The following is a 19,789-nucleotide window of genomic DNA, read 5'->3' on the forward strand; positions in this document are numbered from 1 at the left end:
ACTACAAATAATCATTATTTGTCACTCACTATAGAATATCCATCATGATCTATTTTTATCAATCATTTTTGTTTATATTTATTTTATTTATAAATCATTACATTTGTGTATAAACATTGAATATCTTGATATGGTCAAAATTTACACTGTCAATAATTAAAAATGACTTCTCATTTAAGTAATAATGCCAGCGGTGTAAATATACATGAAAAATATTTACACACACACACACACACACACACACACACACACAGACACACACACACACACACAGACACACACACACACAGACACACACACACACACACACAGACACACACACACACACACACACACACACACACACACACACACACACACACACGACACACACACACACACACACACACACACACACACACACACACACACACACACACACACACACACAGCACACACACACACACACACACACAAACACACACACACACACACACAGACACACACACACAGACACACTCACACACACATGCACAGACACACACGCAGACACACACACAAACACACAGACACACACACACACACACACACACACAGACAGCACACACACACAACACACACACACACACACACACACACACACACACACACACACACACAGACACACACACACACACACACACACACAGACACACTCACACACACACACACACACACACACACAGACACACACACACACGCACAGACACACACAAACACACACACACGCACAGACACGCACAAACACACACACACACGCACAGACACACACAAACACACACACACACGCACAGACATGCACAGACACACACAAACACACGCACAGACACACACAAACATGCACAGACACACACAGACACACTCACACACAAACACAGACACACACACACACACACACACACACACACACACACAGACAGACACACACAGATACACACACTCTCACACACACACACACACACACACACACACACACACACACACACACGTATATAACGCATTGACATTCAGACATTTATAGGTTTGGCTCAAGTATATAAACACTTTTGGGGTATTTACATCATATTTACATCAAAACAAATCAATAAAACTAATGATGGGGCTCAAATTACATTCAACTGAAAAGATAAATGATGCAAAACAAAGAAACAATGAATCAGAATGAAATGAAGGATGTTTTTGTAATGCAGAGATGAGAGTAAAACTGTCTGTCTGAGTTGTAAAAGAATGAATCCAACAAACATATTGACCAGAACAGACAACCTAATTAACCAACCAGTGACTGCGTAATGGATAGCTACACTGTTGCCACGGCAACACGGATTGATGGATGGACGGATACACGAGTTCAGATATCAGACATCCTGTCCAGATGGTGACACAGTCTGATTCAAACTCATCAGTTGAGATTATATGAGATGAATGAGTTTCGATGAGAAACCTGACGAGTGTTTGCTGAGAAACACAGCAGGTGCAGCTCTGCAAATACACACTTAAAAAACAGACATCATTTCATTTAGTTGCAACAATAATAAAGCTGCATCACACTGTGCTGAAATGTGCCGCTCAAACTGTTCAGATCAGACTGAAATCTTGTTAAAAAATCAACTTGGACTCATAGAATTGTTCTGTCATTTATATAAAAGTTGTTACAAACAATGAACGTAAAGAGACCTGCCTGAATCAGTTCAGTGGATTAGAGAAACTATACATTTGAGGAAAAAGATGCATAACACAAAATAACAATGATATGAAAAGCATCAACTCAAAAGGATCTATAGATTTAACGAAAACAAAAGACATTATAAAAGAAATATGATGTACAAGGAATCCGTTGAAGTTGAGCGTTCTGTCATAGAATACAAACCTGCTCCTTCATTCAGCACACACTTTCTATAGACTTTCTTTCTATAATACAAACACACACTCGAGTGTGTAGAATCATTGTGTTATCTGTCATTATTACTGCGGTTAATTCAGGACCGAAACCTTCCAGTTGAACATCACATGAGAGTCGAGTTATTCAACATAAGGATCTGAAACATTGTAATAATCAATGAAAGCGGGACATTTCTCGCCTGGTTCCATCAACTCATTAAACTGACATGCAATAATTCAATTAGCTTTATGGAATATAACACGATAACATTAAATACCGCTGATGAGTAATTGCTTTTAAAAACTGTGATGTGATTTGAACAAGTATTAAACATTCGGTGTGTAAGTGGTCGTGAAGTGTTTGAATGATCCCTCAAATCACGTGTGTTGTTATTAACTAAATATTACTGGGCGGCCGACACTGCAAAAAAATAATTTTCTTGTTTTAGTTATCTCATTTTTGTCTTATTCTCCAGTAAAACTCTCTAAGTCAGGGGTTTTCAAACTGGGGGCCAGAGGGCCACTAGGGGGTGCCTGGGGGTCCGTGGAAAATAAAATTAAAAACTGTAAAAAAAAAATATATATATATTTTAATTAAAAATAAATACTAATATTGACATTATTACTGTTTTGTTCTGCTTTCTGAAGCATGAGATTAATCATGATCATTTTATTGTATTTACAGCCCAAGTTTTAATTACTAATAATAATAATTTAAAATATCTGCATGTAGGTTTGCGATAAAAACCTTTAGCAGTCACTTTTATCTTGCTCACTCGGGGTTGTAAGGCCATATTCTTATATTAACAATGAAAATAATATGGTAAGACACTTAAAACACTATAAACTCTATACAAAATATTATTTAATATTAATTATAAAATGTATATTTTTGGATTATTTTGTATAACAAATTATTTGTTAAAAAATATTTTTTAGGTGGGGCCTGGGTATCTCAGCTAGTACTGACGCTGACTATCACCCCTGGAGTCGTGAGTTTGAATCCAGGGCGTGCTGAGTGACTCCAGCCAGGTCTCCTAAGCAACCAAATTGGCCCGGTTGCTAGGGAGGGTAGAGTCACATGGGGTAACCTCCTCGTGGTCACTATAATGTGGTTCTCGCTCTCGGTGGGGTGCGTGGTGAGTTGTGTGTGGATGCTGCGGAGAATAGAGTGAAGCCTCCACACGCGCTACGTCTCCACGGTAACATGCTCAACAAGTCACGTGATAAGATGCACGGATTGACGGTCTCAGACGCGGAGGCAACTGAGATTCGTCCTCCGCCACCCGGATTGAGGCGAGTCACTACACCACCACGAGGACTTAGAGCGCATTGAGAATTGGGCATTCCAAATTGGGGAGAAAAAATATATACAGTATATATATATATATTTTATATTTTAGGAAGGGGGTCTGTCACCAGGGTATATTTAGGGGTCCTAGGCATGGAAAAGTTTGAACATCCCTGATCTAAGCAACTAGATCTAACATTCTTAAACGTGTTTATACTGTAAAATAAGAAAAAACGATTTGTCAACGGGGTAAGCATAAATGTTTCTAAATGTTTCTAAAACAAGTGAAACACTTAATATCTTATGTCATTCTGCTTCTCAAGTATTTTTTCTTGATTTAAGGATGTATATATATATATATATATTTACTGTAAAATAAGACAAGAAAAAATTATTTTTGGCAACAAAACAATGACAAAATAAAAGAATCAGCAGATAATTCTATCCATTCGCACACGAGACCGTCCATGCAACTCTATTCTACACGTCCCAGCATGCATCACAAGCCATGGCGATGGAACGACGCAACAGAGCAGCTTAATTTTCATTATGTGATAAAAGATGCAATACAAGTGACTGAAGACAACATTGTCAAACATCTGCCCAACTTTTGTGTTCCACTGAAAGTCAGTCATACAGATTAGGAACAACATGGTGAACTTTACATTTAAACTTTACAATCAATATTGAAATTCAGTCATTATAGTTTGAGTGAAAACATATCGAGACAAATATAAGACCGTCTGTTGCTGTTCCGTACACCAATCTGACGTGAATGTTTGTTAAAATCAAGAGAACTTTGATCATCCACACTTACCGTTTACTGTCCTGGACAAACCGGCTTTTACATCATGAGATAAGAGCTCTGAGCTAATGAGTGTGTGTGTTAATAATACATGAGACCTACAAACACTTCAATATTAACATCATAAATGAAAAAAGGGGGAAAGAAAGAAACACATAGGAACAGAAGGAAGTTTAATACACATCCCGTCCAGTCTGTCAGTGACTTTTACTTTCTTTTATAATGAAAATATTTGAAATTTAAAACACAACACACACAAATGCCACAACACACACAGATGAATGAATGAATGAATGAATGAATGGATGGATAAAGTGATATAATGCAAGAGTCATGATTGAAGAGACAAACATCAGATCTTCTCAACCAATCAGATCACAGTCCAGATCACATGATCCACACCTCCAGTCTGATTCACCCTCACATCTACAATGACTGCCTTCATGAACGCTTAAGCATGTGAACGCAAAAGCTTCTAGATACAAAACCGTGAGTTCATGCGTCATTGCGTTGCGAAACGTGTCAGAGCGCAATTAATAACGCAAGAACTCTGTGTTTCCACAAGAGGCACTCCAGCGGCATCCTCAGGTCAACTGCTGTCATGATGGAACGTCAAAGTGTCGACATGTAGTTTAAGATTAAACGGGTCATTTTGAATCAGATCATCTCATTGTGAGGTAGAATCAGAGGAGGTTTGGGTCAGATTGATTGTTAAGCGCCTCTGGATGTTCTAGTTGATTTGGGCTCTCAAACAGAACTGAATTGTCGACATACTGGCTTGTGCGGTGCGCTGGATGATCTCATTGGTGAACGCGCCGATGCCTTTGTTGGAAATGGCGGCCAGAGAGAAGCTGTATTCAGTGTTGGCACGGAGACCCTCCACCACGTACGACGATCTCGGCTCGAAATTCTTCTTCTCCTGTTACATTGACAGATTAAAGACTCATTCAACGAAATTATTTTAAAAACAACATTCATCAGCAAAACTCTATAACAACATCTCAACTTGACGATAAAAGCTTTGTTTCTGATGAGCAATCGGAGTAAATACTGTGAACAGTAAGTGTTGTTTATATTGTATAACCCTATATCACACTGTATATGAGAGTTTCTTCAACTTCAGACACCTAACCCTAATGTTCCAGATGTTGTTTTTGTTAAATGATGATCTCATTAAACTGAATTGGAGACTGTTCATCAGGTCTTCGTCTTTATGTGTAGATTTGACTGTTTTGGCCTTGACTCAATATTAAACTATGAAAAATGACTTCTATCAAACATCACGTCTGTCCCTATAGTTGTGACATCATTTCCAGCACACCAAATAATTCCCCCCAATACAGTTTTGTCTAAAGTTAGTGTACTTGATAACCAAGTGGACGAAAGTGTCAGTAACTATGTTTCCATCCAAGGATTTTTTGCGAAAAAAGTTTTAGCACATCAAAATAAAGCTGATGTAAATGCAAATTATAATTTAAATTTAAAAGCTAAAATAATAATAGACATAATATTTTTCTATTTAACTCTATATCGATACTTCAAATATCGAAAAACTGGTTTGGAAAATTGGCATTAACGCAAAAATATAGTGTAACATGACAGAGTTTACCCCAATCGATAGCCTGTGTTAAACATGACAACGGTATACATCCTTGAAAGCCAATTTATTGTACGTGATTATGAAATGAACTGAAAAGCATATAGATCTGATCAACATGACACTTCCAGGAGTGCCAATTAACCCTATAACCCTATAACCCTAACCTAACCCTAACCTACCCCTAACATGACACTTCCAGGAGTGCCAATTAACCCCATAACCCTATAACCCTAACCCTATAACCCTAACCTAACATGACACTTCCAGGAGTGCCAATTAACCCCATAACCCTATAACCCTAACCCTATAACCCTAACCTAACATAACACTTCCAGGAGTGCCAAGTAACCCAATAACCCTAACATAACCTAACCCTAACCTAACCCTAAACTACCCCTAACATGACACTTCCAGGAGTGCCAATTAACCTTAACCCTATAACCCTAACCCTATAAGCCTAACCCTATAACCCTAACCTAACATAACACTTCCAGGAGTGCCAATTAACCCCATAACCCTATAACCCTAACCCTATAACCCTAACCTAACATAACACTTACAGGAGTGCCAATTAACCCTATAACCCTAACATAACCTAACCCTAACCTAACCCTAACCTAACCCTAAACTACCCCTAACATGACACTTCCAGGAGTGCCAATTAACCCTATAACCCTATAACCTTAACCTAACCCTAACCTAACCCTAACCTAACCCTAAACTACCCCTAACATGACACTTCCAGGAGTGCCAATTAACCCCATAACCCTATAACCCTAACCCTATAACCCTAACCTAACATGACACTTCCAGGAGTGCCAATTAACCCCATAACCCTATAACCCTAACCCTATAACCCTAACCTAACATAACACTTCCAGGAGTGCCAAGTAACCCTAACCCTATAACCCTAACATAACCTAACCCTAACCTAACCCTAAACTACCCCTAACATGACACTTCCAGGAGTGCCAATTAACCTCTAACCCTATAACCCTAACCCTATAACCCTAACCTAACATAACACTTCCAGGAGTGCCAATTAACCCTATAACCCTATAACCCTAACCCTATAACCCTAACCTAACATAACACTTCCAGGAGTGCCAATTAACCCTATAACCCTATAACCCTAACCCTATAACCTAACCCTAACCTCAACCCTTAACCCATAACCCTACAACCTAACCCCTAACATGACACTTCCAGGAGTGCCAATTAACCCTATAACCCTATAACCTTAACCTAACCCTAACCTAACCCTAACCTAACCCTAAACTACCCCTAACATGACACTTCCAGGAGTGCCAATTAACCCTATAACCCTATAACCCTAACCCTATAACCCTAACCTAACATAACACTTCCAGGAGTGCCAATTAACCCTATAACCCTATAACCCTAACCTAAACCTAAACTACCCCTAACATGACACTTCCAGGAGTGCCAATTAACCTTAACCCTATAACCCTAACCCTATAACCCTAACCTAACATAACACTTCCAGGAGTGCCAAGTAACCCTATAACCCTAACATAACCTAACCCTAACCTAACCCTAAACTACCCCTAACATGACACTTCCAGGAGTGCCAGTTAACCCTATAACCCTATAACCCTAACCCTATAACCCTAACCTAACATAACACTTCCAGGAGTGCCAACACAAATATCTTGTATCATGCACCGGTCATCGACAAGTGCAAGGAGAACAAATGAATGGCCACTGTTTGTGATTAATTTAATCGTGGTAGACATCTGTTTATTTATTAAAGTTGCTTTTTCACATCATTTGAAATAATAGACGGCAGTCATGGAATTAACCCACAATACAAAAAACATCATTTCTGTGCACAAAGATGTTTAAAATTAAAAATAAATACACAATACTGGAGAAAAACATCAGTGTGCTTATTTGGAACACTAACAGCCCAATTATATAAAATTATTGTTTATACTTTTGAAAAAATGCCGGCAAAATTCGCTGTATTGTAATTAATTTAATTACAATTAAATTCATTACCAAATGAAATAATAATATTGTTAGGACTATATATGCCTTTTCTTTACACAAACTTAAATTAGCCGTACCCTGTTCTGTAGACTAATAAAGTCGGCTGAATGACATTATCAGAAAGATTATAAACTATCAGAACTATTTGTCCAATGTGGAGTTCACTTTCAGAAAACCAGCTTTTGAACATTTTAAAACGTTTAAATATTTTAAATCTAACCCTCTTTACCTCAGATCACATTTGCTGAACTTCTTCATACATGTAAATTGCATTATGATGCTAAAATTAATTTTAAATGACAATCAAGTTCAGTTGGTCGTTAAAAGTTACTGGAGAAATATGCGGGACATAATGCAGTTGTGATGGCGATGCTTTAGATCAGATGATTGTTCATAATATCCTATTGAATATCAGGAATGTATCATATATGTAAACCCTGATATTACACCGCATCAATGTTTCTTTAATATCTGTGCACACAGCATATACACATCGATGGATGCTCCTTATACTGAGACTGAAAGTTTCTCCACTACTTGGTGCAGATTGCCAACTTGAACAGGGTCATGACGATTCGCTTTCGGGTCGTAACCGGTGGCAACCTGCGATAGGCGCAACATCAGGACCGATATTACAGTCCTATCAGAAGGACAACAGCTCCCTTCTGATTGCATTTATTTGTGAAATTAAAATGACAGTAAGCTGGCTAATTTCAATGAATTGTCTCAATACTCTCCCCATTTTATCAAAACTTCAGAGGAAAAAATTAGGGACATCTGGGAGGCGAATTAGCAATAAACACCTAAAACACATTTCTGAATGGAAACGGCTTAAGGGCAGATTTCTTATGCGATAAACCAAAACTTATGCCACAAAGTGTTTTTTTAGGCACGACGTCATCACGCACACCATTTTTATCAATAAAAGGCCATTTGAATGGAAACAGGCAGAAGACGGCAAATTTCTCAAAAAACGTTTTACGCATTTTCACTGTCGATAACAAAATAGCAAGAAAAGTGGATGGAAACTAGACTTGTGAAGAGCATGCTTGAGATGAAATATGAGACAAAACAAAGACAAAGGAGTTGGTCATTTTCTGAAAGTGCACAGTGCTATAAGTCGAAGAAAAACACGTATAAATCTATTCAGGAACATGTGGTCGGAATTTTATATTTATTGGAATATACACTGGCGGCCAAAAGTTCTGAATAATGTACAGATTTTGCTGTTTCAGAAGGAAATTGGTACTTTAATTCACCAAAGTGGCATTCAACTGATCACAAAGTATAGTCAGGACATTACTGATGTAATAAACAGCACCATCACTATTTGAAAAAAGTCATTTTTGATCAAATCTAGACAGCAGTCATCACTCCAACACCTTATCCTTGAGTAATCATGCTAAATTGCTAAGTCCACAGAATCAGTTTTATGAATTTCACTAGCGTATGTAAGATTTTCAATTATACATATGAATGAATTTCACTCATGTTTATATCAATATCTTAATTTCACTAGTGTTCGTAAGATGTTTTTTTTAACAATTATGGCCTACACAGCTCCTCAGACCCCATCTTTAATTCCATTGTGGTTCATGAGTTCATGTTCTCACCTGAATACTGAGCTCTGGAGCTTTATAGATGAGTTCATAACTCTTGACTGGTTCTTTGGAGTACGCAGGTTCCCAGGTCAACTCAACACTCGTGTCAGTCACTTTACCCACCTGAAACTTCCCTGGCTGTCCGGGAACTGCAACAGAAACACAGACACACATCATGTGATGATGGAGCGCTACTGCAAGCTGCTTGCTGCGTGAACGCTTCAATCTGATTTCCTGCGACTCACCTCCAGGTCTCACTTTGACATGAACGGGATCAGAGAACGGTCCGTCTCCCACCGACGTGAACGCCAGCACACGTATGGTATATGTCTCAGATGGCACTAAACTGTGGATGGTGGTTATGACACTGTCCTGGACGTTGTGGATCTGCCAGTTGCTCATTGGCTGTGACGGATCCATGGTGTAATAAACTCGATATCCTTTGATCAAACCGTTGGGCTCCTCCGGCTCGTCCCAGCGCACCATCACGGCGTTCTGGGATATGATGCGTGCCTGGATGTTTCGTGGCGGGCTGGCGGGGGCCTGTTCACCAGTTCGAGCTTCCACCTTGTTGCTGGGCGGACCCTGTCCGATGGTGTTGACGGCGGAAACACGGATCTCGTACTCCGTGTTGGGATACAGACCGCCGATGCTGTAGCGCGTTGTGGTGATCGAGTCCACCGTCTCGTACTTGCTGTCTGGCGATTTGGCACGATACTGGATGATGTAATAGGACACGGGGTCAGGGTTACCAGAGTCCCAGGTGATGGTGACACTGGTAGGGGTCGTCTCCGTGACGATGGGGGTACCAGGAGCTCTGGGTAATGCTGGAGAACACAGAACAATATGTTATTGTGTTCTGAGGTAACTCAGTTCTCACTTAACCAGCAAACACAGAACGTTCCCTTAACGTTAGCAAATAGTTCCCATTAGTTTTGGTTTTTTAGGAATGTTCTCTTTAGGTTCTATTTTTATAACCACAAACTAAGGTTCTCAGAACGTTGCAGGGAGGTTTTTATTTGACAAACGGATAAGAACTTGTCCAGAACATTATCTAATGGTTATTTTTCTCATTATTTTTCATGATCATATATAAGATGTTTTTTTTTACATAAACATTGCAGAGAGGTTATTGATAGACACCGATTAATTAAACAATGGATCAGAACTTTGGGGGGCCTGGGTAGCTCAGTGGTAAAGACGCTGGCTATCACCCCTGGAGTCGCTAGTTTGAATCCAGGGCATGCTGAGTGACTCCAGCTGGGTCTCCTAAGCAACCAAATTGGCCCGGTTGCTAGGGAGGGTAGAGTCACATGGGGTAACCTCCTCGTGGTCGCTATAATGTGGTTCTCGCTCTCGGTGGGGCGTGTGGTGAGTTGTGCGTGGATGCCGCGGAGAATAGCATGAAGCCTCCACACGCTCTACGTCTCCACGGTAACGCGCTCAACAAGCCACGTGATAAGATGCGTGGATTGACGGTCTCAGACGTGGAGGCAACTGAGATTCGTCCTCCGCCACCTAGATTGAGTCACTACGCCACCACGAGGACTTAGAGCGCATTGGGAATTGGGCATTCCAAAAAAAAAAAAAAAAACAATGGAGCAGAACAAGACATGGATTGTAGATTGATTATTGATGTACAGCACATTTACAGAAAGTATACTGGAATATAGAGATTAGGAGAATGTTCTGCTTCTGTTAACACAGTCACCATTCACTTTCATATCATCTTTTTTCCATACAATAAGAGTGACTGAGACTAACATCTCCTTTAAAGGAATACTTCACCCACAAAATTATAATTTTCTCATCATTTACTCACCCTTGTTTCGTCTCAAACTGGTAGGACATTCTGTTTTCCGCAGAACACAAACAAAGATATTTGAATGGAGGAAATATGTCTCTTTGTCCATACAATGCAAGTGAATGGTGACCAAATTTTCAAGCTCCAATAAGGACAAAAAGGCAGCATGAAAGTAATCCACAGTTCTCCAGTAGTTAAATCCACATCTTCTGAAGCGATCCAATCGGTTCTGGATGAGAACAGATCCAAAGTATAACTCCTTTACACTATAAATCTTGAAAGCAGTCTCCTTGACAATCATGATTACAGGAAGTGTAATCTAGCTTGAAATAATGATCGTGCCTAGAGATATCAAGATTTATAGTGGAAAAAACAGAGTTATGTTCTCTGTTCTCAACCAAAACCGGCTGGATCACTTCAGAAGACATGGATTTAACCACTGGACAACTATGGATTACTTTCATGCTGCCTTTATGTGCTTTTTGGAGCTTGAAAATTCAGTCACCATTCACTTGATTTGTATGGACAAAAACACCCCATATCTCCATCAAAATATCTTCTTTTGTGTTCTGTAGAAGAAAGACAGTCAGATGAGTTTGAGACGACCCAAGGTTGAGTCAATGATGAGAGAATGATCATTTTGGGGTGAACTATCCCTTTAAGAAACACTCGCTTACATTTAACGATCACTTGTGCCACTGCTTCGATAATGCCCAGGCTGCTCATGGCCATGCAGGTGTAGTTGGCTGACTCGCGGATGCCGTTCAGTTCTAGAACGTTTCGTCCGACGGGCATCTCGTCCTCAGGCGTTAGATCCTCAGAATTGAGCATCCACTTCACGTAGGGCATGGGCGACCCGACCGCCACACAGGTGATGTTCAGGCTGCCACCTGGCATGATCTCGTGACTCGTGGGCAGGATGGTGAAGCGAGGAGGAACACGCCGAACTACAGCAGAAACACAGACAGAGGGAATAAAAGAAAACCAGGTGACAATGACAGCAAATGGTCCGTGTTTCCAACAGCTGTTCAAAGATTCATATGAAAACCATAAAAAACATTGTTACAGCTAAAAGGATGTTAAGGATGTTGCTAAATATAAATGCTGACTAGCAGACGCTACAGAATAATAATGCAGAGGAACTGGAGAATGTGCATTACAGATAAAGGTCAGAGCCGAGGTTTCGTACACTGACTAACACATCGTTTTCTCAAGGCAAATCTCTTGTTAAGATCACAGTGAGCAAAGCGCTGCATTAAACACTGAGCAAAAGAAGAGAAATAAGCTCCTGTGTGTTTTTTCTCCCAAGTCTCATTTTGAGCTCAGCTGGGAGGCAGAGAAGCCGTAATGATGCTTATTTATTAAAACGGTCTCTGTTTGAATGAGCTTTGCTTCAGATGATTGGGTTTCGAGCTCCTCCGGTGTGCAGAGAGAAACTCAAATGAGATTTGTGTCGCCTCAGGGATGGAGTCACAGTTCTGATCAATAGCTGCAGATATTGATTGTATTGACCCCCGTGCTGAGAGAACCAGTCTTTGATTTCAGCTGGTTTCATCACAGTCAGATCAAAGAGGAAATGGAAAGCGTGATTGAGAGCGTCACATGCCTGAACTCGCAGCAGCACCATCAGACCAGAAACAACACATGAACACATGAAGAGATCTGTCGCAACACTGGCCCGCTAGATTGTTCCTTCACTAGACATGTTTGCTAGTGTTCAGCGACAGATGTCTGGTGTGAAAGCGTGTTACACACCTGGTGATAGTAGACAATCACGTTCATGACAGACTTTGGTGTTTCACAATAATCAGAGCAACATTTCAGGTGCTATATGATGAATTATGCATGGCTTGTTGAGGCAAAGTTGTGACATTTTTTTGCTTTTTGTGTTTTTCTTTTTCTATTTTCATATATAAAATCAATGGAAATATATTCAGTAAATGTGCTTCTATCGAACTTTACGGGCATGTCTTCTTATCGATTAAAAAATATCCACCTCATTTGAGCATGTAAGTTTTTTGCACATTCTGGAAACTTCATCCGCATCTTGGTGTTTCCGTGCAGCATTTTTTACGTGATGTCCCAAAAACACATATGTAAAAGCCATAGCCGCTTTTCCACCATCAGGCCGCACAGTTGTCATCGCAAAACTGTGTCGTTCCCTGCCGACCCGGACCAGTTGCCGCGGTTACGGTTTATTTTTCTACTGTGGTGCGGTGAAATTAAGATAGTGTCCTTAACAGATCCGTCTGTTGGCGACGGCGTGAGAGGTAAACATTTGAGCGAGTGCGCTATGGAGGATGATTGCATGTTCCAGTTTTTAGGACGGCATTTTTCCAATGATGCAAAAAGGAAATCGAAGAGGAAAAGGTGAGAGGTTTACCATCATCATCTGAGGGCTTGTGTTTGTCACCAGACACGAACATGCAGAAAGATACAAGTTCCCAGACTAACTAAAAACAACATTTATTGTAAAAATATTCTATAAGTATTATATGAAAATAGTATATGAATATAAAGTTGTGCTCAAAATTTGCATAATATATGTACCATTTTTAAAGAAAACATGAGTGAGCAGGCAAAACACATTTCTTTTATTTCTAATGGGATTCATATTCAACTGTAGGTTATAACAGAATGGCACAATCATAAAACAAAACATGGCAACAAAGAAAACAATGAAATGACCCCTGTTCAAAAGTCTGCATACCCTTAGTTCTTAATACTGTGTATTGCCCCCTTAAGCATCAATGACAGCGTGCAGTCTTTTGTAATAGTTGTCTATGAGGCCCCAAATTCTTGCAGGTGGTATAGCTGCCCATTCGTCTTGGCAAAATGCCTCCAGGTCATGCAAAGTCTTTGGTCGTCTTGCATGAACTGCACGTTTGAGATCTCCCCAGAGTGGCTCGATGATATTATGGTCAGGAGACTGTGATGGCCACTCCAGAACCTTCACCTTTTTCTGCTGTAACCACTGGAGGGTCAACTTGGCCTTGTGCTTAGGGTCATTGTCATGCTGGAAAGTCCAAGAGCGTCCCATGCGCAGCTTTCATGCAGAAGAATGCAAATTGTCTGCCAGTATTTTCTGATAACATGCTGCATTCATCTTGCCATCAATTTTCACAAGATTCCCCGTGTCTTTAGAGCTCACACCCCCCCAAAACATCAGTGAGCCACCACCATGCTTCACAGTGGGGATGGTATTCTTTTCACTATAGGCCTTGTTGACCCCTCTCCAAACATACCTGTAGCACTTATGGTTGTGACCATAAAGCTCTATTTTGGTCTCGTCACTCCAAATTACAGTGTGCCAGAAGATGTGAGGCGTGTCAAGGTGTTGTCGGGCATATTGTAACCGGGCTTTTTTGTGGCATTGGCGCAGTAAAGGCTTCTTTCTGGCAACTCGACCATGCAGCTCATTTTTGTTCAAGTATCGTCGTATTGTGCTCCTTGAAACAACCACACCATCTTTTTCCAGAGCAGCCTGTATTTCTCCTGAGGTTACCTGTGGGGTTTTCTTTGTATCCTGAACAATTCTTCTGGCAGTTGTGGCTGAAATCTTTCTTGGTCTACCTGACCTTGGCTTGGTATCGAGAGATCCCCGAATTTTCCACTTCTTAATAAGTGATTGAACAGTACTGACTGGCATTTTCAAGGCTTTGGATATCTTTTTATATCCTTTTCCATCTTTATAAAGTTCCATTACCTTGTTATGCAGGTCTTTTGACAGTTCTTTTCTGCTCCCCATGGCTCAGTATCTAGCCTGCTCAGTGCATCCACGTGAGAGCTAACAAACTCATTGACTATTTATACACATTTATACACTAATTGCAATTTAAAAAGCCACAGGTGTGGGAAATTAACCCACAAGGTGTGTCACCTTGTGTGTTGTAACAAGGGCAAACATTCAAGGGTATGTAAACTTTTGATCAGGGCCATTTGGGTGATTTCTGTTATCATTATGATTTAAAAAGGTGCCAAACAACTATGTGATAATAAATGGCTTCATATGATCACTATCCTTAAATAACAGACATGATCAATTTTTGCACAGACAATTTTTGCATGATCAGTCATATTTTCAAAATCAATGACAAAATTTCACAACTTCTACCAGGGTATGCAAACTTTTGAGCACAACTGTATTGATATATTTTGAGTTTTAATAAGCTAGTAATGTAATTCCCTGATGGAAAAGGCATGTAGATCAACAAATGTAGGCCACAATACTAGTTAAACCATCATAAAATCAAGAAGATACACTAAACATACTGTGGCAGGGAGGAGGGCAGGGCCGGGTTGTGATGCTGAGAGGGATAAGGGTGACCGGAGGCAGCAGTTAGAGAGAGAGAGAGTGTTACGGGCAGCTACCCTGCATGTGTTTATGTTTGTGTCTTTTGTTTTATTAAAAGATTATTTATATTGTCAAGCCGGTTCTCGCCCAGCGCAAGGGAGTGGAACCGCTGGCGGTGCTGTTCGGGAGTGTGGCCCACCCATTGCAGGATAGCAGTCTTCAGCTTTACGTAGTCCAGGCGGTCCTCAACTGGCAGTTGTTGTGAGTTGGGCCTCCCCGGAAAGCAGCAGTAGCAAGTGGAGGGCTCATTGGGCTTGAGACCAGCCGGAGGCAGTGGCAGAGTGTTCAAAGAGGCCTACAAATGCCTCCGGATTGTCCAAAGGGCCCATCTTTGTGAGGAGGAGGTGCGGCTTCATCGCTGCCTCTGGGGTTGCGGCGGGGACCCCGCATAGAGCTAGCCAGCTCTGTACTGCCTGCCGGTCCTCGGCCTGGGCCTGGAGGAGCTTCTGGAAACGGCGCTCCTGGGCGAGCAGGGCTTGGTGGTGGGTCTCCTGAATGCTAGCCAGGGCGCGGATGACTTCGCCCAGCGGTGAGGCTTCCATGATGGCCAGTCTTTGCAGAAGGAATTCCCGGGTTTTGGCACCAGTGTAACAAAGTTCAATGGAAAGGAGGCGGCGAGAACCAGCTTGACAATATAAATAATCTTTTAATAAAACAAAAGACACAAACATAAACACATGCAGGGCAGCTACCCGTAACTCTCTCTCTCTCTGGAACTGCCGCCTCCGGTTGCCTTTATCCCTCTCGAGAGCGTCATTAGCCTGATTAGGGGCCGGGTGTGCAGCATCACGACCCAGCCCCGCCCTCCTTCCTGCCACACATACACTATTTTTTTTTTAACTTCACAATAATATTAGCAAACTTGGCACTCAACCACTCAACTCAAAGCAGCCATTGTGTTTAGGTTTGTGGGCCTAATGACAATTTGCATCAAAATGCCAGAGAGCTCAACAAGATGTGTGTTTTCTATCCTAACTGTGCATGATTATATGGTTAGTTGCATTTTATTTTTTGCTTTGAGCATTGTTTTTCCCCCCTTCAGAGCACTCCAGGATGCAATAAATGTGATTCTTTAGCTGCAGAAGGCGACGATCAAGAGGCAAATACTGCATCTAACGAAAGATCTGTATCTGACTGTGTGCGTGAGTGAATAAATACATAAAACAGAAATTGTTGGAAGTACTGCTGATCCACTCAGTTAATGTGGAGCGCTGCCAACGCTGAGATCACTGACAGATGAAACGCAGAGAGACAGACAGAATGATGATGCGCTCTCATCATCAGGTTACTGTCAGATTTGATGGAGTAAAAACTGAGATCTAAAGCAGTAAAAGAGAGAGAGATGAAAGTCTATGGAATATTTTCAGTAGTTTGCTCATGTGTGTTCAGGGGTTTGTACAAGCAGACAGCAATAGAGATGTGTGACTGCATGAACAACACTAATACATCTTATCGTTTGCTATAAACACTGTGATTTACAGTGATCTAAACTCAACACAAAGCGAGTTACACTGAATAGAACACAACTACAAGCTCACTGAAGAACTTCATTTCCTGTAGCTGTAACGTCAATTCTATAATTCAATGACTTTTCCCTTCACTTCAATAGAAGCGTGACAGTTGTGACAGAAGTGAAACACACTGATGTTAAAGATGCTGTAAGTGATCATTTTATGGAGCAGCACACAGTCACAGATTTCAGTGAATGTGAAATATCACGTCTGCGGGCAGCACTCAGACTCTTTGTTCAGCTAATCAGAAGACTTTGAGGCACTTTTTGCCTGTCAATCACTTTGATCATTCACAGGACTGCAGGAGATTAATGTTGTTTTGCTAAGATTGATTGTGACAGCTCCGTTAACACTGAAATGACGTGCTGCTGCTCTTCTGTATGTTTGTAGGGCGGGGTTTTGGAAAGAGGTGTGTGTCTAAATCATGGACTAAGTCTGTTCTAGAGTAGCGAACATCACTCATGGCACCTTTAAGGGTTTCTGGGGTTTAAAGATGTTTAAAGTCCAACTGTGAGTCTGAGCAGAGTGTCTTTGATGCCGAGGCTTATGGGGATTAAACACATCAGATCAAGAGCTAAAATCTACGACTTCAGCAAAGAGGAAAAAATCCAGCTGAAAAAACTCCAACTACATCAGCTGACAGTTTATAACAGCATCTGCTCTCCGGTAAACTATGTTTTGTAATGGGGGGGGGGGGGGGGGTTCTTCAGTCAGACAGTATTAATCACATCATTAAACCAATTTCCTACAAAAATGCATTGATCAGTTTCAATAATTGAGTGTGTTTACAAGCTTAACAAACTCAACAACATATGTGGTCACTGGTCATGTAAACACCTTCAACGGTTTTCCTTTATTGTTGTGAGGTCATAAACCGTCGACTGGCACATGTAGAGTTTTGCTCATGACTCTTATTTCGCTCTGTATGTCAACACCTTTACTGACGTTCTGATGGCTTAGACTCAGAGTATACTCGGTGTCTTGCACGCTACACATGATGCAGAATTCATCATCAGGACAGCACGTGTGGACTGGCCGCGTGCCGCATAGTAGATTTTCTACACACGGACGTCTTTGCACGTCATTTGCGCATGCACCTGCAGTTCACTGAACTAAAAAAGTATCACAAAGCAGTCATAGCACGCATGCGTCGACGCGTCCATATGGGCTCGCAGTCAAAAGAGTATACTTTAAAATCTGAATGCTTGACAACACGCAAGATGGAACCCTGGCCTTTAATGCAAACACATACTTCAGTTTTCTGTGGGCCGCTACGTCTTGCACACACTGCGTGCCCAAGTGCTACCCAATTTTTGTAGACACGCGGACGGCCCTCGTTTTGTAATGAGCCGAGTTTTGATCGTAAGCAGCGTTTTGTTGTACATGTAAACACACTCATTGGTACATTCAAACTTGAATTATCAATAAGTCATTCTAAGAGTGAATTTACACTTACACTGCAGGTGAGCATTGACACAAGGAGACCCAGGATTGGACACACCAAAATTTGATATGAAACACAGTTGCTAAATCTACAACAGTCATTAGCTGAAGTTAATAAGAGGTTGTTAAAGCGGGTTAGTGCATGCATCAGTGCATCCATGCGTGTTGTCACCATGCAACACTCGCTGCATGCAAACGTTGCATCATGCCCACACACAGATCAGGATGTGTGCTAATGGCACGATTATCACTCATTACGGTATACTGATTAAAACAGTCAAGCAGTTCCTGGATGTGACTGAAATAGTCTGATAATCCGTCAGATTACTGAAGAACCAGGCAGAATATGTGAACGGAGAATCTGCATTTAAAAGACCATCTACTGTATAGTTCAGAAATCACTTTGCGGCTCTTAAAAGGCTTCAGCGATATGGGAACAATATGATTGGTGGTAACAGCACACTTGATCTGTGCAACAATGGGCACTGTTGAATTGGATTTGCCATTGTTACTGGAGCCCATTACAATGAATTATCTCAAATGCAATCTCTACAGCAGAGACCGAGCGTATTGACTTACAGTGCTCACACGCACACATAAATGAACAAGCACAATGCAGAGGACTAAAGGCCGCCATTTCCTCCAGAGACAGAGAGAGACAGCACGCATCAGCTTCAAATGATATTATAAAGCTCATATGTCGCTAAAATAACTCGTCTTACACTAACGGCACTCTTCTGATACAGTGATGGAGGTTTCAATGGAGTCACTGAAACAGACTGTTATAAATTCGACTCCTGTGACATGCTTTTATTCTGTAAAACCACAGAGGATTGTTCTTTTTTCTCTGTCTCTCCCCGAGGTTGTTATCATGCATGGCGAGGGCGTCTGTGCGCGGGGAGCTGCGGTGTGTGTCACTCTCGATCTTTCCAACACTTGATTCGCCTTTCAACAGTTTTCCAGGAGCTGAAGCGGTCTGAACGCTTCATCAACGTGACAGAATGAAAACAGGGCACCACCAATGACAAACACCCAGAAAAACTCCAAATGTTCCATTAAAACAGACGACACTCATGCAGCTCATGCGCAGGCCAAAATGACAGAGACAGACAAAACAAAGACATGCACCTTCTCTGAACACTTCTAAACCCTCGTGCACGATTGATTACGAGACGATGATCAGGGATTACAGTGTTTGATGGATTATAATTCTGATCTATCCCAGAATAATCCCATCAGATCATTTGATCCATGAAACACTCGGTGTAGTCGTGCTGTGTCCGATTGCTTCCAGAATGAGACATATTAAACAGTCAGATTAATACTATAATATTACACAAAGTGACATAATTAAAGCAAATCAGTGGCTGAATGTCACATAATTAATATTCATGAGCGAAACTCGTAATTGTAATATTGCATCCCTCACACTTTTCAGATGGTTCTTCTGGCAGAGACATAACAATCCCCG

The 19,789-nt window shown here is 41.1% G+C and overlaps 1 protein-coding gene across 2 annotated transcripts in view; it reads right to left on the minus strand.

Moving 5' to 3' along the window:
- The window catches only part of ptprsb (protein tyrosine phosphatase receptor type Sb), a 158,698-nt gene that overhangs the window by 49,036 nt on the left and 89,873 nt on the right, over positions 1–19,789 (minus strand). For both annotated transcript variants that reach the window (XM_051698597.1, XM_051698595.1), the window contains 4 exons: positions 11,688–11,957; positions 9,452–10,033; positions 9,219–9,355; positions 4,767–4,911 (listed from right to left, as the gene is read on the minus strand). In XM_051698597.1, the coding sequence (XP_051554557.1) occupies positions 4,767–4,911; positions 9,219–9,355; positions 9,452–10,033; positions 11,688–11,957 (1,134 nt within the window). The remainder of the gene's footprint in view (positions 1–4,766; positions 4,912–9,218; positions 9,356–9,451; positions 10,034–11,687; positions 11,958–19,789) is intronic.

This window comes from Myxocyprinus asiaticus, chromosome 5, assembly GCF_019703515.2.
Source record: "Myxocyprinus asiaticus isolate MX2 ecotype Aquarium Trade chromosome 5, UBuf_Myxa_2, whole genome shotgun sequence".
Taxonomy (NCBI): Eukaryota; Metazoa; Chordata; class Actinopteri; order Cypriniformes; family Catostomidae; genus Myxocyprinus; species Myxocyprinus asiaticus.